The 23,073-nt window shown below is 39.8% G+C and overlaps 2 protein-coding genes across 10 annotated transcripts in view; one reads left to right on the forward strand and one right to left on the reverse strand.

Annotated features, from left to right (window-relative positions):
• CERT1 (ceramide transporter 1) overlaps positions 1-2,753 on the reverse strand; it is a 70,516-nt gene extending 67,763 nt beyond the window's left edge. For both annotated transcript variants that reach the window (XM_052777675.1, XM_052777674.1), the window contains exon 1: positions 2,302-2,753. In XM_052777675.1, the coding sequence (XP_052633635.1) occupies positions 2,302-2,397 (96 nt within the window). In that variant the 5' untranslated portion in view covers positions 2,398-2,753. The remainder of the gene's footprint in view (positions 1-2,301) is intronic.
• A 192-nt stretch (positions 2,754-2,945) lies between these two features.
• POLK (DNA polymerase kappa) overlaps positions 2,946-23,073 on the forward strand; it is a 38,002-nt gene continuing 17,874 nt past the window's right edge. For 4 of the 8 annotated variants that reach the window (XM_052777665.1, XM_052777670.1, XM_052777672.1 and 1 more), the window contains exons 1-4: positions 2,946-3,036; positions 13,488-13,662; positions 17,091-17,210; positions 22,730-22,882. In XM_052777665.1, the coding sequence (XP_052633625.1) occupies positions 13,534-13,662; positions 17,091-17,210; positions 22,730-22,882 (402 nt within the window). In that variant the 5' untranslated portion in view covers positions 2,946-3,036; positions 13,488-13,533. Of the gene's footprint in view, positions 3,231-3,524; positions 3,642-7,653; positions 7,738-12,518; positions 12,814-13,487; positions 13,663-17,090; positions 17,211-22,729; positions 22,883-23,073 lie in introns of those variants that run through there. The other 4 variants (XM_052777669.1, XM_052777666.1, XM_052777668.1 and 1 more) reach the window with 4 other exon arrangements.

The raw sequence follows: 23,073 nt of genomic DNA on the forward strand, positions 1-23,073 counted from the left end.
AGTCCAAAGTCATCTTGGGCAAAAGAGCAAGGGACAGGGAGGAAAGCACCTTTCCTTCTTTGACAGAGTTAAGAGAGACAAATATAGCAGTCAATCTCGCATTTGCTGTTGCAATCAATGCTTGCTGTTGCAATCAAAATGTGCCATGAATTAAGAGACTCCCTAAAGCATACTGGGTAGGCACAAGATTTTGGCAAAAACAAGACCACTGTTTTTTCAAGCATCTAGATTCTTGTGCTTCAAGAAAGGCTCTTCCACATTAAAGTTCTTTCTTCGTATCCACCTTAAAATTGTTAGCAGAAAGTACAATGGAAAAAAGCCTAGAGTTTTGAAACATTTTAAAGACACCAGCAGGACGTACTGCTAATAAGCTTCTCTCACCAAACTACTCCGTTTCCTTCAAAGTTCCTTTCTTTACCAAAGGGCAGAACAACTGAAACACTACTAAGCACACAGAGAACTGTAGCCTACTTCTACAGCTTTAGAATTTAATTATACACAGTAAGTTATTAAAAATAGATATTTCCTTAGTAGAAAGATTCATATGCTACCATTTCATTTTAATTAGTTTGTCTCAAGTACAACCAAGGCATCAACTAACAAAAGGTAAACTTATCCCTCAGGCACATTCACTGCAACAGGTTTCACCATAGTTGACTATTTGGATTACATCCCGTGTTCTCACAGGAAAGGCAGCATCAGCTACACTCAGCATAATCGTCCAGAAAATAAAAAGTTTGCATATACCTAAGCTACAGAATTTCAGAAGCCACAGCTTCACCTGCTACACCAGTAAGGAACAGCACCTGGACTTAATATAGTATTTAATTTGCCAACATAAAAATCAATTGCATCCCACAAATTACATCCCTTCTAACGATGGAACCATCTAATCAAAGGAAAACTTTACAATGGAAAAAACCCAATAAAACAACACTAAACCAAAACCTCACATTTTAACCGCTGTAACATTTCACATCTGTCTCACCCTCTCCCTCCCCCATCCACTACAAGATGACAAGATCTTACAAATGAAAGCCGAGCCATTCTTTTCTCCTAACTGTTCCTCTCATCTCTAGGATTTGAAACATTTTCAGGCTGGAAGAGTTCACCAAGTCCCTCACGAAAAGAAGAATGCTAGCTTCATTATGGCCGTTTTCTTAGCACCCAGGGCTGGTTTACGATCTCTGTATCCTGTGACCTGTGCCTCCTACTTTGGCTTGTGTCCAGCCTTATCATGTAGGGTAGGAAAAAAAGTCAAAACTTAGTGCTTTAATTCTAAAGATATTTCAACATTATTCTGACAGTATGTTCTGTATTAAACTAAAAAAAAAAAAAAAATCTGCATTCAAACTTAGCAATTCAATATTCAACTTTAAAGTACTCCTAAAAATAAAATTTGCCGGTATCACCCGACACATACTTGCAAGTCATCTCATTTTCAGTGATAAAGGAGCAAAAAGTTACGTTTATTTTTGAAAGGGGAAACAAGCTCTAGGGACATTTTCCTTCCGCTCCTCCCCACCTCCCGTGTCTCTTGCTGCAGGAGTATTTTATTGCCCTGTTTTGATACTTGGGCTGAAGGCCGTGCCGCTCCTGCGCCGCTGCCCGCTCCTGGGGAGCGACCACGGGCTGCGCCTGCCTCCGGGAGCTCCCGGGAGGCGAGCGGGGTGCCGCGGCCCCAGCCCGCACCCGGGCCCGCCGCCGGCTCCGGCCAGGAGCCTAAGGCGCGGAGGAGACGCCCTCTCCCGGCGCACCGGGCCGCCTCCTCCCGGGCCCGGCTCTCCGGAACCTCACGCCGGGCAGCCAGCGAGCCTCGGGGTGGGGGCAGGGGGCGGCAGGGACCCCCGGGCCGGGCGGCAACGACGCCTCCCCCAGCCGCCCGTGGCTGTCCCCCCGAGGAAGGGCTTCCTCCCGGGCTGGGGAGGGGCGGGCGGCCACTGCGCAGGGGCGGGGGGCCCGGCGGCGGGGATGTGCCGGTGCCCGCCGCTGAGGGAGGGGGCGCGGGCGCTTGGCGCCGGGCGCCGCAGCGGCTGCCTGGCAGGCTCCCCGCCGTCAGGTGGCGGCTGCCCCGGCCGTGCCAGCGCCTCCCGCGGAGCCTCTCGCCCCCCCCCCCCCCCCCCCCCGCCCCAGGCCCCTCCACCGGCGCCGGGGGCCTCGGCCTGATCCTCCGGAGCGCGCAGGAGACAGGCGGACGGGGCTGACAGCCTTCGGCCAGCCGCGAAGCGGGGCGGAGGGGGGGGCGGCCGGAGCGTGGGGAGGGGAAGCGAGAGGCCGCGGGGAGGGGGACAGGCGGCTTACCTTGCTGAGTACCCCGCAGAGCTCAACAGGCAGCCCCGGCTCAGTCTCGGGGTCCTCCTCGGAGCCGGAGGAATTCCAGCTCTGGTTGTCCGACATGGAGACCCGAGCCGCAGCCACCGCCGAGCAGGGAAGAGCTGAAGCGGCCCCCGCCCACAGCAGCCTCAGCCTCCTCCTGCCGAAGGGACGGGAGCGGCGGGCTCTACCTGAGCGGCACCGCTCCGCGCCCGCGGGTGCCACCAGCGCCGCCCGCCTCTGCCAACAAACGGCCGGCGCCGCGGCACGCAGGCTCGCGCGTCCCCCTCACCGTAGCTCCGCAGCCCCCGCCCGCGGCAAGAGCCACAACATAGAGTTGGCGAGGGGAGGAGGGGCGAGCGCGCCTCTGCCTGCCGCGCACTCCGCTCAGAGCCCCGCAGCTCCTGCCGCCGCCATTTTACGCGAGGCGGCTGCTGTATGCCACTATTTGCCGGCTCCGCCCCACGGCCCTCCCTCACCACCCCGCCGGCCCGGCCGCGCGGCGCCCGACGGGAGTTGTAGTCTTGCCCCGCACGGTGGCGAGCCCGGCCTCCGTTGCCTCGCGGGAAAGGTAGTTTCTGGTGCTCGCTGGCGCAGCACGGCATGCTGGGAGATGTAGTCGGCCGCCGCGTCCTTCTCCCGGCCGTCGGCGGGTGGCTGCCATCTTGATTTCGTCGTTTCGGTGGCGGCACCGGCGAGTTTCGCCTCCGTGGCCCCGATGAGGTGGGGAACTCCGCTCCCGCCGCGGCCGGGCGAGGGCAGCGGTGCTGCTTGGGGCGATGCTTGTTTTACTTTTTTTGTGGGGTGAGAGAGGGCTCTGTCTCCAGCAAGGCGAAGCGTCTCTCCGGCCCTGCTCGCCTTCTCCCGTGGGAGATGCGGCCTCCTCTTCCCTGCCTCAAACCGGCGGGACTCGGGGGGTGAGCGCCAAAACTTTCCCGTAACAAAAATGGTGGCCGCGGGGTCCGCAGGAAGGGGCGGGAGGTGTTGCCGGCTCCCGGGTGAAGCATGAGGGGAGGGCGGCCCGTCCCGCCTCAAGTAGCGGGTCTCTGCCGCCCGCGCGGGGCTGGCAGGCACCGGCGCCGCTCCCCGGGGTCGCGGGGCGAAGCGGCTGCTGAGGCTCTCGCCCTGCGGGCGGCGGCGATCGCCGTTAGGCGCGGCGTGCCGAGTAGCCGGGCTGTGCGGCCGCGGGTGGGCTCGGCAGCCCGCTCCTTCCCGGCCGATGGGGCGCCTCTGCGCCGCCCGCTTTCGTTCTGCTTCCCCGGCTGCGCCCAGAGGCGTGCGATGAGCGGAGCGGAGAGTGGTGGTCAGCAGTCTGCCTCAGCTGCGAGGTAGCTGTGTCCTGTCTTTTATTTGCCTAATAATTTCGCAGTTTAGGGAACGAAACGATAATTTTTCTCTTCGGACTTACGTCTGGGCTGTGTGTACTTCCCAATATTTATGGGTGGAGAAATATTTGCAGAAAGGAAAAAAATAAAGGCAGTTGAACTTGTCATTTCACAAGTTACAAACCCATGTAGTGGGTTGGGGAGGACTTAAGATTTGTGCTGGCTCATCTCCTTTCTCGTGATTTCTTGAAATAAAAAAAGTGTGTTGGTTGAGGAAACTTCAGTTTTGGAACACGCGCTTCTGGTTATATCGCAAGAGCAATGCTGTACAATTGTATTTTCTCTGACTGCCTCCTTATGACAAATCATTGTGTAATTTGTCCGTGTTATACTGCTTGAAAGCTTCCATTTAGGGCTTATTATTTTTTTTGAAAGAGCTCTTAGCATTGATACAACTATTTATATGCATTCTCTATATATGTAGCAGCTAAAAGTTAAGTAATATTAGTACTAGCTCAAAGCCTCTGGTATAAAGACATTTACAATGAATTCAGCACTGAGAGTGATTGGTAAAGCAGCATCATTGTCCTAAACAATTACAAATAAAGAACAGTCACAGACATCTTAATATTTGTGTAATCACTGGAATGCACAGAAAAAAATTTGTATGAGTCTACTGTGGGTTCTATTTAGACAATTTTCTAATATATGAAACATTGTTGAGAAACTATGTTCTTTGATTCACCAGCTGTTTGGAAAGAAACCAAGGAAGATATTTTTTCTTAGTGTCTGTTGCAATGTACTGCATCTGTTAAGCAAGAAGAGTGGCTGAGTTTTGTATATATTGATATGTATGAGAATAATTTATAGTTCTCTGCAGTATGTTGATGAAGTTAAGTGGTATCACCTGTAAAGCCAGTTGTGTTTTCCCCATTAAACTCTGAATGAACTTCTTTGTCTGTCCTGATCGAGAGCAGGTGGAGACACATGTCTGAGCAAATCCTTTTGGGAGTGATGTGTACTACATAGTCATTCGCTGTCATACTTTTCGGCTAGGACTGTTCATTTAGTTCTAGAAATGGCTCCTTTTTTTTTTTTCCTTTTTTTTTTTCCTTTTTTTTTTTTTTCCTTTTTTTTTCTTTTCCCCTCCAGAATATTAATTGACTCAAACAGGTGTTAAAAACAAAAATGCCAGGGGTAGCTGTTCTTTCAGGTTAACAAATATATTCATCCTTGTTAGAAAGAATATTTGTTTAATTATTAATTTTAGCTAATATTTTATAACCAAACTTTAAATGAATAAATACTGGATGCTAAAAGGTTTGCCTTTTCAACTTTTTGTGTAGTGATTTCTCTGTGCTAATAGATTTTTTTACATCTGCCACATCCTCCTAATATGTCTTATTTTTTCCACAATGTCACTGGCTTATATTCTTCCAAAAGGTGTATTGGGATTGTAAATACCTTATGTAAATTAACTCTTCTTTCTAATGTTCTGACCATCTTTTTCACATATAACTTGGTGTCTGTTACTCTTAAGGAGATCAGGCTATATCTACATTAGCAAGAATGTGGTGCAGTGGGAGTAGATTTGTAAAGGAAAGATTTGGTGTGCTGAGGACCTTAAGTTCATTTTATATATGCTTTAAGAGGTGTTTCTTTGTCGGGTCCCATGGAGTGCACATGCATTAGCAATTGTAATGCGTTAGGTGTCCTCTGGAAGCACAGTCTTCCAGTTTAGTTTAGTTTGAAAGGAATCTGGTTTGCCTGCTCCAAGACCAATCTGGGATGGAAACCAAAGCGTAGGAAACGGTGGTGATCAAACTGATATGCTGATGTAGACCTCTCACTCCTCTCTACCTCCTTCTATGCCTTTTCCATTGGACCTTTATTTTCCACTTCCTTGCTGTGTTTGTTCTTTCATCACAAACCCCAGTATTCAATCTGTACCCCTTCTAGTGTCTTAGAGATTTCGAGAAGTTTATAAATTATTGTTTTAATTGGAAATAGTCATCGCCTTTGTTAGAATAGTGGAACAGATACTGTTGTTCTGTATTGCTGATATACTACTTGTAATACAAAAATGGAGGTTCGATTTTTACTTTAAAGATGTCAGTCATAAACATCATAAAGCGGGTAACTTTCTAAATACCTAGTTTTTTTCTTCTCCCTTTTTATATCTCTTATTTCCACTATTGTACCTTCTGTTTTAGTGTGTTCATTGTATGTTATTAGAACACATTCACCGCTAGTATATAAACATTTTCTACTATGTTCATGCTCATGGTTATGTTTTTTCTTAAATGTAAGACTATTTTTCTTAAGAGGATCCCTGAAGGAGCTTTTTTTATACCACAGCATATTGCCTAATAGTATAGGCTCTGAGATACAGATGATTCAGGCAATTTTTTCTAAAACAATTGTGGTCTCTGTGAATCATTGTATTAGGGTTTTTCTTCTAAGTAAAAAAAATAAACAAGATTACTGCTATTTACAAATATATTGGCAATAAACACGTATCTGTAGAAAGGAGGTTGCAGATGACTACACTACTTCTGGTGGAGTTTTTAGTGATGAATGTTGTTAATAATAGTTCAGTTCCTCCATTATTTTCTTTATGGATTAAACTGCTAAAACATTTGTTTTCAGTAAGGCAGAAGTACTGGGAAAACTTGGTTACAAACTTGAGATAAGTCTTTCTGTTTAAAAGGTCTTGTAAAATGCTGACCAGAGACAGAAGAAGATACCACAGTTCTTTGCCCTTTGAATAAACTCTGAAGTTTTAAAGACATGAGGTTTTTAGACAGAGAAGCTGAAAGCAGGATTTACAACAGAATTGTACTGCATCTTGCCTGCAGAAAATTAATAGGGGATGAGTATTCCACTTGTTTCACTTGCGTCGCTCTTCACATAAGCGAAGAAGTGTTCGAACAGTTTGATGAGTGGCATAAAATAGGTATTTTGACATTTAATTTTGGGCATTGTCAGAAGCAGTTTCTATTATCTGTTTAATTTGCAGTGTGAATTTTTTACTTTTTAAACAGATTGAATTGTCTGTAATTTGTTATATCTTAAAGCCGGTGAGTTCAGAAAGGACAATTCTAGGGCTTTGTTTTTTGAAGGCTAATTTTAGGTGCTTGTATGGGATCTATGTTTTTGTAAAATGCTGAGTCAGCTGCTACTTGAAAAATAGTCCTATTCAGCTGTGTCAGCTTGGGCACTTGGAATTTTCACTTCTGTGAATCCTAGCCTGGTTTTCTGTTCAGTATTCATTTATCATGTACCTTGGCTTATTACATTTTTAAATATACTTACATCTTTCTTGAAGATTCTGTTTTCCAGGGAACTAGATTTTATTGTATATTGAGAGAGAGAGAGAATAGTGAAACAGTAGCAGTTTTGAATCTACTAGTAGGCAACCTAGGTGGTAACACTGTGTATATTAAATGCTAGTAACACTATTGTGCAGTTCCTTCTGCCAGTTCTTTTCTTGTAAATCACTACAGGATTAAAACTGACAGAACTCCTTTTCTTGGAGCTATTTGGAAACCAGGGCTCTAGTAAATATCAAACCCCTGTGGCTGAAAAGAATTGAGCAGACAGTTCAGAAGGGCAGTCTCATGTGCTTGCTTGCACAGTTCTTTGTTGGTGGTTTATCCTGCTGAGGAGGAGAGACTTTAGAGCAGCTGATACTTAAATCATTATCAGAGGAACATATTTTCACAAAGAAATGAGAGTTAAGGAGTTTGTTAAATTTGATCCCGTCAGCCAGAATGTTTCCTTGCCAGATGAATACTCAGAAAAGACAGGTGCACTTCTTGCCAGAAAGTATTTAATGTAATGTTACTGGTTTGGGATAAAATCCTTATCCAAGTAATGGATAAATCAAGTAGTGTGAAATCAAATGCACTACTGGAGTTTGTAGTGTAGCCTTTTAAGTATCAGAAATGTTAAAAATATTCTAGCGGGGTTGAGTTTTCGTAGTTCATTGAATGTATGTTTGTTCTTTTCTTAGAAATTCAAGAAATAATGCAATGCATTTGTGGGAAACCAATTGTTCAAATGGCCTGACTATTGGCACATGAACTTCTATACCAAGGTGGGTTAGCTGGATTTTAGTTCTTTAATGATGGTGATGCGAACAGTTGCATGCACAGCCTGGATGAAGATACTTCTGTGCAGTGAGTGGAATAAGAAGTGTAGCTACGTGGCCACCGGTTCAATCTTAATTAGCAATTGGAGTAAAACCAAAGTGGTGTCCATTAAAAATGTTGATTTAGATGAGTTCTGGTCTTATTGGGAGGGTCTCATATAGCCTCTTTTTGTTTATTACTTATAATATTGTTTCAGTAGTACCGAGGGGCTTTGTTTTGAGGTAGCCCATGATGTGGTTTCCAGTTGTAATAATTTCCAGTGCAAGGGAGACATTGGAAAGGTTGGGATTGAGACTTACTCTTGAATCACACTGCTTGGTTTGTTTGTTGTGCATTCACTCTTCAAATCTTTATTCTTCAAGTATTCTTCAATGCTTGGCAAAAAGTAATGAAGTAGATAAAGTATTTCATGCTTACTTGTGAAGTATAGTCTTCGGTACAAGTGATTTTCATTTCTGCACAAGAGTATCCCCATTCACTTACAGTGGGGTTTAACATTAAAGATTTCCACATCTCTCATCAAAACAATTTTCATTAGGGTTTTGTTTGTTTGTTTGGGTGTTTTGTGGTTTGGGTTTTTTTTTTTAAGGACTTATTTCTTATCCTTTGATTCAGTATGTATATAACTTTCTACATGTTGGTTTTGGGGTATATTTTATATTTTACATTTGTATAAACTGAAAGTTTTTGCAAATAGGTGAATATGAGTTGTCCTGTCTTGAGATCTAGAATAGAAACTGCTCATTAGTTTATGGGTTTTGGTAGAGGAAGCTGCTTAAGACAGTAAGCTTAATTCCATTTCAATACAAAAGAAAGTGACTGCAAAGAATGGTTATTAACTCTTTTTTGTCTCACTAGGGAAGCACACTTACCCAGCTTGCTTATTTTCGCTCATGTTGCTTGTCTTGGATTACGAGGTTTTTGGTTGGCTTAAGTGTGTGTTATGATGAGGTGGTGACCCAGCAAAGTTTTATCACAAGTGTATTTTTTGAAGTAACTGAAATTGCCTCTTTTAGAGTCTTAAACTACTGAATTACCCTTTTACTGAAGATGTGTTAAACCTGGATATTTCATATTTGACTTTTGAGGATCTTATGAACACTTATGAAGTGTTCTAGGAGTTCCATGTTATTCACAACCACCTTCTACATGGATGTGATTTTAATGATTGTTTTATGGAAGAAATTTTTCCATCCCACATTTGCACCAAGCACTCTGAACTTTAGTAGTATTTGAGAATGGGTCATTTGTAAGTTTTCATAAGAAAAATAAAAGACCATGGATCTCATGAGTATATATATTGATATTTGAAAGGAAGTTTTTTCTGTCTTTTTCTTATCTTTGATGTTTTTTGTATAGTACTAACTTCAGAGGCATTTATCTTTTGAACGTAGAGTGATCCATACTATATCACACTTGATTTTAGCCAAAAGCCAGAGAAGTGATCCTTTGTGGTCAAAACTGGATGAAGTCCTAACTTTTTTAATTGTTTATTGTGCTTTCAGTGCTTTTACAGAACTCATATTAACATCTTGACCTTGTCATTGAAATCAAAGGTAATATTGATTTTCTTCTGATGCAGCTTATGTAATGACAGGATTCCTGAAGCTATCCCTTCATCCATTCTCTACATTTGTATGTGAAGTTAGCTGTTATAATTTTTTTTGTTGTTGTTCTTGCTAAAGTAAAAAGAAGTGTTTAAATAAAGGAATCTCTAAAACATTTTAATCAAGGGAAAATACAAAGTTTATTTTGGGCTCATACTACAATAAATGAGGTGTCAGATTTTGATGAAATGTTATTGGAGGCTTTATGAGTTTTACAGAAATTAAAGAAACTATTTCATTTAGATCCTTGTTTTAGCCATCCTAAAAATAATAATTAAATAATCATATAGAAAGGAGTCTTTAATAATTGTGTTGCTGTTTGCAACATCAGTATTTTTTTACACACTGTGGAGACTTACTCAGGGCAATTGGGATGTAAAAGATGGTCCTTTACATCTGTCATATATGTCTTGATTCCTATTTTTAGCTTTTGAGCTCTGGGGGAAGTAGGCAGTTGTGTATCTTAGTAACTTCTCTGCATCTCACTATTGGCATGAGCATCTGTGATAGCAAAGGTGTTAGAATTTGATTTTCTTTGAGGACTGGTACACAATTTACATGCATCATATCATAATTCTGTATGTAAATAAATTCTTTTTCAAGCTTTTCCGTACTGGTATCATTTTCCAGTCCTAATATTTCTTTGCAACAAGTTGTTAACGCTATCAATAAAAGGCAAGCTGTTAACATACTTCGCAAGTGTTAATAACCTGCGTAATAACACTGTGTCCACTGAACTGAATATTCTTAGAAATATTTTTTATTTTCTTATGTATTATTTTATTACATGAAAATAATAATATGAAGGCATTTAAGTTTTCACACAACATACAGGGTTTCTGTTGCTGGAATTGGAGGATTTTTACTGAAGACAGGCTAGAGGAGTGGCACAGGATCAAATACAAGCTGTTTCTTTCAGCCTACTTCAATCAACTGTCCAAAAATATGCTAGATTTGAATAAAGGTAGAGGCACTTGAAATTAAATTGATTTTACTGCCATTTCAGTCTCTTGATATTTCCAAATACTATATAACCCTGTCTGACCAGTTCAGTTGAGTTTCTGGGCTTGCTCCTAGAAGAGGTTGATTGGGGTTTTATTAGGGGTCTTCATCCACTTGTAAGCATCCCAAGTTACTAACAAAGCTTCCTCTACACAGTAATGCCATTCTGTGGTTCCTTTCCACTGTTTTGTTTTGCATTAACTGTTGGCATCCACTGCCAAAGTCTTCCTCTTTACCTTTAGAAGTCCTTCCAGTAGCAGTTGGAAAGTTCCCTCCTCCACTTAGGATTCTCCTGCTCCCTTCTCCCATTCCCAAATCACAGGAATAATAGGATAGTATTTCATTGTAGGCTGTCTTCACAGACTTCTCTGATTTCACACCGTACTTACTCAGTATGATGCTGAGGGAGATTTAATGTGTTCTGTTAGAGGAAACAGCTCAGTCTTGCAGCAGCTTCTTGAGGCGACAGTATAATGATTTTATCTGACAGTGCTATTATATCTGTTGTCTTATTGTAGTTTTTGTGATTTACTTCAATATGCTAAATATTTTACTTTTTTTTTTCAGGCTTGTTAATCTGAAACCAAGATAATATCCAGGTTCTGTTCATGTTAAGTGGCTGAAAATTTTATCAGTTGTTATTTCTGTTTCCCCTACTGTACACCTTTAAGCTTTGGTGGAGAACTAATATCATGTCCTCAAATAAATGTTTTCTTCCTAATTCCAGCTAAGGTATTATTTGATATTTATACACTTTATCATCTGGTACTAGCAATGTATTTTGTTCCACACAAGAAGCTGAAAAGATAAAACACATCAGGAGACTACCATTTATGACACTTTTTAAAGACAATTATTTTTTCCATCCTGGTATCATCATGGTAGTATTTTTCTCACTTGGTTTACATCAGTGTGATAGAGAAGGCTTCTGACTGACATGAATTAGTGTTTAAAGCTTCTGCCTTAAAACTGAGCCTTTAAGAGTGATCTGAATGAGGAGGGGGAAAGATTTGTATATGCTAAGTAGAAGACACTTTCAGGAATAAGGAACAGCTAAAAATGTTGCAAAGACTGGAAGAGGAAATGGAAGCAATCTTGTGTTCATTCTAGCTTCTTGAAGGGAAGGAGTGATAAAAGAACCAGGGGGAATAGTGGAGGGGCATTTACCTTGAGGAAAGTATTTATTGGGAATTGTGCCCATTACTTACCAGAGATTGCCAGTAACAATGGAATTATTGTGAAGCTAATTGATATGGGGGTGCTTATGAGCTTGACATGAAACTTGGAATGTTATGTGGGATGCAGTGCTTTTTCCTTTGATTGAAGTCTAGCAAACATTGTTCTGGTAAATGTGTACGTTAACTGTAAGAGATTGTCCTACTGTAGGTGAAAAATTTATGAAAATGTTTGTGATTGTGGTGTTTTATTCGATAGATATGTGTAAGGGCTATGAAGCCATTCCTAGTTGCCATTATAGTAGCTAAAGTGCTACTAAAAGGGTCAAGAGAAGAGTTCTGGTCTCTGCATCACCTTCTGTTCTTTGAAATACAACCAGAAGAAGATAAACACAGCATTACTTACCTGATCTTGCATCTTCGGAAGACATCATAAATAATAATCTGAATTAATAGAATATGATTAAAATTGGGATATTTTTGTCACAGCTCTTTTTTAAATATGGCTCCCTTTAATATCTTGAGTTCAGTTGGCTAGCATGTTTCAGGAGGAGGTCTTCAGGAAAATATGAACATTGCCACCATTAATTTTAAAAAGTCACCCATGTGGTTCTTTAATAGCAAAAATTAATCTCTAAATGCAAAAGTACATAGTGACCTTCTTTGGTTTGGTTGCTAATGAGGCCCACTTAAGTCCTGGAGTGGGAAAGCAGCATTTAAAGAAAAAATGTGTGTCTCAGATTTGTGTAATTTGTAGTTGTTTAATACAGCTGCTGTATGTGCCTGAAAGGGTGTGGTGCTTCCAAACAGGAAGGGCTCCTGTCACAGGGAGCTGCTTGAAGGGGAAGTTTAGGAGTGAATGTGCTTCCTGCACGAGAGTAAATCTGAAGTGGTTTATGAGTCAGCAACTTGGGGTAGGAAGAAAGTCTTTCTGTATGCTTTTCCAGTAATAAACACATGTTAAGTAATTTATGCCAGCATTACACTTGTATTCTGCTTGTTTTAATCTGGCAAAAAGAAGACCACAGGTTCATGCTACGGAGGGTAAAACTTGCTTTCTTTAGTTTTTTACGATCAATTTAATAACTAGACAATTTACCATCTAATTAGAGCCTATTGAAGGATTCAGCTATTTACTTTCATAAGCAGCAAGGGAAGACGTCAGAAATTCACATACCAGGAGTACATGCATGGTACAAGAAATTACTGATGGCAGTAATTGAATAGTAAAGGCTTGGTAAGTTCTATTAGTTGCATACCATGGCTCTACAAATTAATGGGAAAAAAAGAATGCATTAATTCTACCCTGAATTAAACAATAAGGTTTTATTAAAAACTTGTAATTGAAGCTATCTGTTTCTAAAAGATGAGCTTTAACACAAAGAAAAGTTTTGAATTTGAGCTCAGAATTACTGGGAAAGATTCTATGGCTTGTCTCAAGCAGGAATGAGGACTAAATGAACAATGGTCTTCTGTAATTTAGAAATAATTTAATTTCTTTTCTTTTAATGTAATAACCTAAAGAGCAGTATTTTGTGTTGAAGGCAGTATTGTTTCATCTTACAGGATAACATACAGGCATAAATCTCATGTGTCTTTACCTGAAGTTGGTGGTACTCAATTATTTCTGTAAGGAAGCTTTTAAGAGAGTATGTTTTTAAGTTAATAAAAAAGTAAAGTCTTACTGTCTCCAAACACTGATAGAGTTACAGGTGGCTTTATGTTGTCAGCGTGGCAGGTCAGCCAGTTTACAGGAATACAGGTCTTCATATTTGTGATAAGTATGTTGTTTTCTGAATAAGTATAAAGTGCGTATTCAATAAATACAGTTAATGAATTCCATAATTTTTTTTCTTATTGTTCAGCTGGAACTTAGAAACAAATATATGATTTAAATTCTTTTTTTTTCAGGTATTAAGTCTTAAAAGACTTGTTTTCAAGAAGTACTGTGAACGACATGAAAAAAGCTGGTAACAGCTCTTGCAATGATGGAGTTCTACTTAGAATGGGTCTCAATGATAACAAAGCTGGAATGCAAGGTTTGGATAAAGAGAAAATCAACAAAATCATCATGGAAGCTACCAAGGTTGGTTTGATTACTCTTTTCCTGGTGCTTTATCTGCTGTCCAGTATCATAAGGCTCTCTTCCTCCTTTGCCCAAATTTTATCCCTCACATGTAAATGGAGGGCATCTTATAAGAAGAAATGCATGTGTGGGGAGGAAGGGGAGGGACTGTAGGTTAGGGTACCAGGGGGTCCTGTTGGATTCATCCACAGGGACGTGAAGGAACACAACTGAATACATCCTTAGCTGCTCACTTTTTGCCCAAAGCAGTACCTAAATATCACAGAGTTGTCCAGAGGTAATTGTGAAGGTTTCAGCTTCCTTAGGCCTCTTGTTTTCCCCTTTTTCATTCTTTTTGCCTGCCTGCTGTGGTTTAAACCCAGCTGGTAACAAAGCACCATGCAGCTGCTCGCTCACTGCTCCCCCCTGGGCACGGTGGGATGAGCAGAAAATATAAAGGCAGGCTCATGGGTCAAGACAAGGACAGGGAGGGATCACTCACCACTTATGGTCACGGGCAAAAGACAGGCTCAACTTGGGGAAGAAACAAAATCAATTTAATGTACTACAAATCAAATCAAAACAAGGATACTGAGAAGTAAAACCAAACCTTAGAACACATTTCCCACACCCCCCCCTCCTTCCCGGCTCAACTCCACTCCCGGTTCTCTCTGCCTCCTCCCCAGCAGTGGCACAGGGGGACGGGGAATGGGAGTTGGGGTCAGTTCGCCACACCTTGTCTCTGCCGCTCCTTCCTCCTCAGGGGGAGGACTCCTCACTCTTCCCCTGCTCCAGCGTGGGGTCCCTCCCATGGGAGTCAGTTCTCCACGAACTTCTCCAACGTGAGTCCTTCCCACGGGCTGCAGTTCTTCATGAACTTCCCTGGTATGAGTCCTTTCCACGGGCTGATCTTCAGTCACAGACTGCTCCAGCGTGGGCTTTCCCATGGAGTCACAGCCATCTTCAGGGACACCCCCCTGCTCCGGCGTGGGGTCCTCCATGGGCTGCAGGTGGGAATCTGCTCCACCACTTATCTCCATGGGCTGGGGGGACACAGCCTGCCATCTCACTTCAGGCTGCAGGGGCATCAACCTCCTCCCCTGCTCCTCCTCCCTCTCCTTCACTGACCTTGCATAGGTGTTTCTCTCACATTCCAATCCCACTGCTCACTGCAGGTTCCCCTTCTTAAATAAGTTATCCCAGAGGCGCTACCACTGTTGCTGATGGGCTCGGCCTTGGCCAGAGGTGGGGCCGACTTAGAGCCAGGGAAGCTTCTAGCAGCTTCTCACAGGAGCCACCCCTGTGGCCCCTCCCCCATTACCAAAAAACCCCACCACACAAACCCATAACACCACCCCACCATTAATCAGCCAAGCCGGTCTACCTCTATTGGTCATCTTCCTGTAACTGAGGAATTTGATGTAATCAAGTTTTTCTAGTACTTTCCGTAGAATCTCTTTGTGCTTACTGCCTGTCTTCTTGACTGTTGTCTTAGTATTCAAGAGAGGTGGCCAGTAGTGTGCAACTTGGTACCAAAGATCTGCAGAGGACCCCACAAATCTACAAAGCACTGAAATATTAGTCTCTAACTTGTTATTGGAGAGTCTTCACGTAGAACTATATGGAGATAACGCTTGATTTGAGCAACTCTGGGTTTTCTTACTATTCCATGCACAAACGTGTATTTTATTCGGTGTTGCTATGGCCCTAGGTTATGTGCTTGAGATTTTGCTCATGAATTCTGTGTTGACTACTATTGCTCTGTGGTTAACTGCCAGGGCAGGGAGAGGGGGGAAGCAGAAAACATACTACAAACAGCTGTTATTTGGGAAACATTTTTTTGCTTGCTTTTTCACTGTGATGATACTTTATATGCTATCAAGCCCCTTCTTGATTAGAAGTTTCTTCTACTTATTCTGTTCACTCTTTCTTGAAAAGTTAGTCCTTCGTCAGACATATCCCTAATAATGATATTTGGATAAATTATTTTGTCAGAACAGTTACTGTTTAATTTCCTGGTATGAAATAGAATGAACTGTGAAGTAGGCTTTCAGAACTGATATACAGGCATCTATGTATTAGAATATATTTCTGTCAAAAAACCCAAGAGAATATAAATACCAGATATAGCTTGAGAAATTTGAAAAGAAGTGTTGATTCTTTTTCTTAAGCTTTTCTTTAGTCTTCAAAATTAAACTTACAACACTACCCACAAGTGTATTACAACAAGATTTTATAGCATTTCAACTGTGAAATACTGCAAGAGACTAAAAAAACCCACAGCTTAATAGTAATCTGAAGTATTGGATTGCTTCCCACACCAACATTTTGGTACTTATTTCTTTCAGTGAGTCTCAACAAGTCATGTTTGATTGCAGAGGGTAGAAAAGATGAAATGCATGTCTGATATTGAAAGAAAACACACCCTATTTTCTTCTAATAGAGATTTCTTCTAAGCAATGAGACATGACATGTTAGTCTTGCCATTCGTCCTTTCTATCATTATTATAAAAGCGGATGTTTTTGCTTTTTATATAAATGCCAGATTCTTATTTGACTATGGCTGAATTCTTGGCATCAGTGACAGTTTGGTAGTCAGAGGCTTTGAGCTAAAAATTTGTCCACTTTTGCAGATTTTATCAGTTGGTTCAATAAAAGACTCTTCCTGTAAAGGTTATTTCTCTTGTAATCTAAGCAGATGTTGCAAGAAAAGTATTTTATTTCCTGGTTTTGAATTTTCCTCTTTTCTATTTCATTGTACGCTCTCTTTTCTTTGTTACAAATCAGGAAGGGAAGTCACATTATACATTCGCTATGTGATTGTTGTCTTTTTATGTTTTCATTACATCTCCTTTTATACATGCCTTTTCTTGAAGGAGCAATTATGTGCTTGAGAGCAAGAGGGCTTTTTTATACCCATTTGCTTTTCATCATCCTCTTCCAAACAGCTTCTAATTCTGCAGTGTCCTTCAAGATTAAATGGTCAATGAAATACTTAGCATTACAAGTGGATTTGACTTTTGCGATGTCATTATTTATTTCCATGTAGATTAAACTATATAGAAGTCTGGCAAAATGCTTAAATCAACTTTATTTAGAGTATTATACTCCTTATCTTGGAGGTATTGCAAAGAATAGTTTGACTTTTGTCTACTATCTTGGAATTTTTGTTGCCAAGTGTTAGAATGAGTAAACATAGTAAGTTCTGTAAGTAGTCCCTTATACTCCTCTGAGTATAGGGGATCTGAGAAGGAGAAATGTATTTGTGTCATTTGAGGAGAGAGACGTAAAGCACCACTGGTCACTTTTATGTATCATTTATAGGAAAATCCAAAGTCTGCATTAGAAACTGTTACTGTGTTTTATGTTTTCTGTATTTAAAGATAAAATGTGGTTGTGTATAGGAAAAGACAAATAAAAACTTTAGTGTTCTTGCAATTGTCTTCCAGGGTTCTAGATTTTATGAAAATGAACTTAAAAAAGATCAACAAGTTAACCAACGAATTGAAAAAATGATGCAGCTAAAAGAGAAAGTTACAACACAACAGCTCTTGAAAGCACAGCTGCAGGTACTAAGCTTGTAAAGACTTTTTGGAGTAAATGGCGAATGGTAAACATTTTGGTGTGTTCTAGTTTATTGCATTAAATTCTGGTCATAAGCACAATGTTAACTACTATTTTGATGTCAGTCATGCAAGTAAAAATGCACAATGTTTTGATGATGTAATTTTAATAACTTGCTAGAAGAATAGATTGTAAAATCACTCTGAAATGTTCTCTAAATGAGTAAAATGAAGCAAAGTAATTCCTGTTCTAAGTCTGATCAGTTTAACGGGATGTCATTATGGTTTATGTAAAAGTTTTGTTAAACAGTTTGTTAATAAGTATCATATCAGTCTTGAGTTTACTTTCTGTTTTTATAATATATGTATATTTGTATTCAATGGCTTGCAATGGGATGAGGAAGATCACAGTTGTCAACTCTTCTGGATATAATTTATTCCTTATTTATGCTAATTAATGAAAAAATCATCATGGCAAGCAGTCACAAGAAATACAAGTGTCCTGAACTAGAAAGATGAAAAGGCTAGTTCTCTTCTCAAACGCTAATGATATAATATCCAAAGTATTACTGTGTATGAAGCGTTGTTAAAAGAAAACAACAGAACCAAGGTTGCACACTAAACATTCTTAGGCACAACAGAACTAAAGCCGCTTGTAGAAGCTTAATTCCTTTCCTTTTTCATTTGTACTGTGATTCAGTCTTTAATTAGATGATTGCTTGTTGTTTTTCACTAACGGGATTTCTGCTTCATTCAGTGCACAGTGCAGACAGTGTTCACTGAGTGGGCAGTTATTCAATATTTACTGTTGTCCTCATTGTTCAATGGGTGGCCCAAGCTTTATTGGTTGTACACTAGTCTAATCCAGCTTTGAATGCAGAATTACTGACTTCCTCATAGACTTTTCTGTGTTGTACACCACATCGTGTGAATTCTTTAAATTGTTCTGCACTACTCCAGCAAAGTAGAGTGATATTTTTGTTTTGTAGATGAGGAGCTGAAGCACATGAAGATTAAACATATCCATTAATTTGAATGCCATTGTGAGGATTATAGGTCCTGAGCTTTGGTGTACAATCCTTTTTTGTTCATTGCAGATTTGCAAATCACTTCTGTAAATTAAATGCCAGCACCTCAAGTGTGTGCCCAGAAAAGCTTGCAATTACTGCATACCTCTGAAAAGTTTGTTTTAAGCCTGTATGCATCAACTGTTTTTAATTAATCTTTAACATGGATCAGTTACATCTCTGCTTGTCCGTTTTTTTTTTTTTTTACTTTTCTGGGGTAGCTTTTAAGTCACTTAATTATGAAAAAATACTTCCATTTCCATCCTTCCTTTACCACAGAACTTTTCATTTTTCAGAGAACAGTCTTTCTTATAAAATGAATGACATAGATCCTATGAAATTAGTGTATGGTTATGTAGTTAAAGAATATATAGTGCATATAGTGAAAGCCAATAAACTTGAATTGCTTTGACTACCTTCATGCTGTCCTTTTTTGAACTTGATTCTTTGATCTTGCAATATAAAGTTATTTTCTTTTAATGTTTTGTATGAAAATTGCTTTCTACAGAAGAAAGAAGCAGCTTAAAAAAGAGAGAAATTCTTTCATGTGGGTCTTACTGGGACCTGAGTTTCAAACCCCATGTTTGAAGTCTTTATGCCACTTGCTCAGATACTAGTCATCTTTATTTCCAATGGACTACCTGTTAAATCAGCTGCCATACTGCATGAGAACTGTCATTGGAGGGGGATAACACGCACACTTTTTTGCTGGCTCATTTTGGATCCTTGCAGCTATAAAAACATCTTGAAATCTTGGATTTTGGTTCCATCCTCTGTATGCAGTTAAGCTCTGGTTCATGATGTTCTTGCCCTTATTTCTTCATCACAAGTTCTGACCCTTTTGCTCTCTCCTCTCCTTTCTTTTAATTTATCCTATTCAGAGTTTTCCTTTTCTGTCCCACATCCCCAGAATACCATCAGTCCTCTTTCCAACGCAGTGCTTGTCTATGACCCCAGAGTGCCCACTGAAGTCCCCAGTCTCCTGGCCCATCCAGTCATTATCTCTCTGTGTCTGATAGCCTAAATGCCTCCTCCTTTTCCTGTCACTTACCTGCCAGCTACTCTTCCCCAGGCCATTATCTCCACCTTTAACTTTGCAAGTCTTGTTTGTCCTATTTGGTTTTCTTAATATGTGCCGTGTGTTGTTTAATCGGCTTCTCTAGCTCTTCATATGGATATAGTCATCTCTTTTCTCTTCTGCTTTATTGTTGTCTACAGAGTTCTTTAACTCTTCTTTTTAATACTACCTTCTGATATGCCATGAGAGAATTTGTTCTCCTAAAATTTGTAAGTGGGAGGTGCTCCAGAATTACAAAGGTATCCATGTATCTACTCCTATGAATGCTGCAAGTTCTCATCTGTAGATCAAGTCTTGTTTGTAGGATGGTTAGAGGCTCAGATACAGCTTCCTAAGCTGGCAGTTGATCTAAGTGCTGTAATGTAAAAACAAATGAACAAAAAATTCCTCAATTAACTGGATTTGTTGGACGAAATCCTGGTTGCATGGTAGAAACAGTAATATAAGGTGTAGAATCTGCAACGTAATGCTGTCTTTCTCACCACTAGAGTGTGCGTGTGCCAAGGAATTTGTGAGGGCATTTTTTAATATTTTTACAGTTTTTCTTAGGCCTTCTTTGCAGAAGGGCATTTATGACCATTGATTTTGCAAATAAGTCTTCTTAAAACTGCCATTTCCGTGTACAAATATTTCTTTGGGTTTTTGTTTGTTTGTTTATTGGAGGTTTTTAAAAATAATCTTTAATGTGAAAGGTAGTTTGAAGTTTTCCTAATGAATGTCATTGTCTTCTTTTAAGGGAAATTATATACTGTACAGTATCATGTAATTCTTAAGTTTTGAAAACTTTTCTGTAACAGAGTTAGATTATCCTGACAACCTAGAGTGGAATTCCTTGAAATTCAGCAGTAGTTAACAATACTCTAAAAAGTATCCAGCTGCTACCAGATTTTTAAACGGCTGTACTGATGTTTGCTATTTTTATCCATGTGGGTTTTATCCCAGATGTTTATTCTGTAAATAGTTACTATTGTGTTAGAGTGGTATCACTGTTATCTCTTCACTTTGTCAGATGCTTTTACAAATACAAAGGAGATTTTGAATAATCTTTTCTGTCTTACTTTGACAAAGCAATTTAAGATAGAAAACTTGTATTTTGTGTCATGGGATAAGAAAGAATGAGAGGTTACTCTTTAAATTGTCTGGAAGTCACTATAAGCAAAACTAAACTTCTAATTGCAATTTGTACTTTTTAGGGTTTTTTTTCATCTAGCCTAGAAATAAAAAAACTTAGTATCTCTTTTTATCTTCAAAGGAAAATTGAAAGCAGCTTTTAAAAACTAGTCAATCTGGCTTGTCTCTAAGGAACTGTTCTGTAACTTTCCTTATCTTAACCAGGGAAACATTTGTAGGTGTCAAGAATTCTCTGAGTACATCTGAGTGTGTTTTGTTTTGGCATATTACTTGTATCAGTTGCTTTTGCTGAAGAGTTATGTTTTTGTATTTCTGATTAGTTTAATGTAATTTTATTTCATTCTTTAGGTGCATATGTTAGCTGAACAGGAAGTATCATGTTAGAAATACATTTGGGGAGAAAAAGCAAAAAGAAGTTTGTTATAAATATGATAAATTGAAATACAGAAGTTATGTAACTAGAGGAGCAATTGACAGTATTAATTAATTAAGCAATTTGAATTTGAGAGTAACCTGAAAATTATCTGTAAAGTATAGTTTAAAATAAGGATCTTCTCATGATTATACTGTGACTCGAATTCTTGCTGCATTAGTAGCGTAATGACAATAATGTAAATTCCCCACTTTTTTTGTTGCTGTTTGAATGGCTTTCCTGTTGTGCTTTTAATTTGTCTAAACCAGTTTTCTCAGCCTCAGGCAACATACTGTGCTCTTCTGTATGGAATAGCCTCGTTTGGGGCCCCATTCAAGCCTTTCATCCCTCAAATCAACTTGGAACAAAACAGAGGAAAGACTTTGTAAATCATTACCCAGCAATTTAATTAGAACATTCCTAGCCACTTGCCTTGGTTTCAGTATCTTCAGCTCCAAAGATGGGTTTTTCGATAAGGATTTTATCTTTTTTATTAAGCAGATCTGTCAAGGGGAAAAAGAGAGAAACTGTCTTCAAGTAACCATGCAAATTGCATGTAAACATTCCTCTCCAGGACCCTAAACCCATTGCAATCAATCAAGAGACATTTCTGTAATGGTACTTTGATGTCATGAATGTGTGTGTGTCCTTGTGCTTGTATGCGAAGTGAAAATTCGGTTCTTTTTCACTATTTGCATTTGTTGAGCTCTATTATGCCTATTTTTGGGGTATTTTTCTAGCAGTAGCACTCTTTAGTTGTGTAAATAGAGGTTAGCATAGTCATTAGTGTGGTTAGATAATCATAGTTTGATAGCACTTTTTTTTATATATATATTTACATATTTTCTCTTTCGCTTCTAGAATGATGTGTGGTACTGCCAACATAGACATCTTAAATCAGTAGACCTTAAAAATCACCTGTCAAATAATGCACTCATGCTTTCTGGTGACACTGACAGTTCGTGCCTCATTCATAGTTGAAAGATATTTCAGAAACAAGCACATGATCTGCAAGTCTTTTGGTAAAAGAATGCAAACAAATTAAGCACAGTTAAAATATTTCATGGAGTGGTCTCTGTGCTTGGCTTCTGCCTCACAACACCATGGAGCTGATGAAGCAGGAGTACTGCTCACAGTCTGCTAGTAGATGATACATCTTGAATTTTTGCAGTGAAACGTACTTCTTATGTATGGACTTTTCATTAAAAGCCACCTTGCAGTTTTGCTAGCAATCCAGCCTTATATGATATGGATTCCTGTAACAAATACTGAGGAGTTTCATGAAGGGATTAACAGTAGTTTACTTAGCAGTAAATGAACCTGTTTGTTTGAGACCTTATTTCTGACAAGACAAGATAGACGGATCTGCCCTGTGAGCTGTTGTTGTTCTCAACTGTCTACGGCAATTTTCTGAAGTATGATAGCTTAATTTAGGAGTGTTGGAAATTCTCTAATACCATGTTTTCTGTTTTTTTTAAATAAGCTGTATCACAGTAGCCAAATCTGCATATTTGGTGGTCTTATAAAGTTTCTGTCTGAATCAGATGATGTATCTTTTTTTTTTTCTCACAAAGGTGGGGTTTTGTTTGTTGGGTTGGGTTTTTTTTCATTGGGTTTTGGGGGGGGGGGTTGTGCCATTTGCTGCAGCAGTGTTCTAAGAACAAGTTTAATCAGAAACTTGGTTGGAGTTTTTTTGTTGGTGCTGGTTTGGTGGGGTTTGGGTTTACTGGGTTTTTTTTTAACTATATGCCAGATGCATTTGAGTTTTTAGGATCATCTGTACTGTTGCACTTCTGCCAGGTTAATAGTTTTTCAATTACTGATTTATTCTGTTCAGGTGGACAAACTTGTGATAGAACTGGAACAGAGCCGTAACCTTAGCAGTACAATTGTACACATTGACATGGATGCCTTCTATGCAGCTGTGGAAATGAGAGACAATCCAGAGCTGAAGGAAAAGCCTATAGCAGTGGGATCGATGAGTATGTTGGTAAGACCGAATGTCAAGCTAATACAGAAATCAGTTACATTAATCTAAAGCCTAATAAACCATACAATAATAACATAATATGACACTGTTATATAGAGAATTTTTATAAGTGTGGAAAAAATGACAAAAATAATAGAGAAAACATGTCTTAGACTAGACTATGTAAGCTAGATTTTATTTTTCAGTAAAAA

This window comes from Harpia harpyja, chromosome Z (assembly GCF_026419915.1).
Source record: "Harpia harpyja isolate bHarHar1 chromosome Z, bHarHar1 primary haplotype, whole genome shotgun sequence".
NCBI lineage: Eukaryota > Metazoa > Chordata > Aves > Accipitriformes > Accipitridae > Harpia > Harpia harpyja.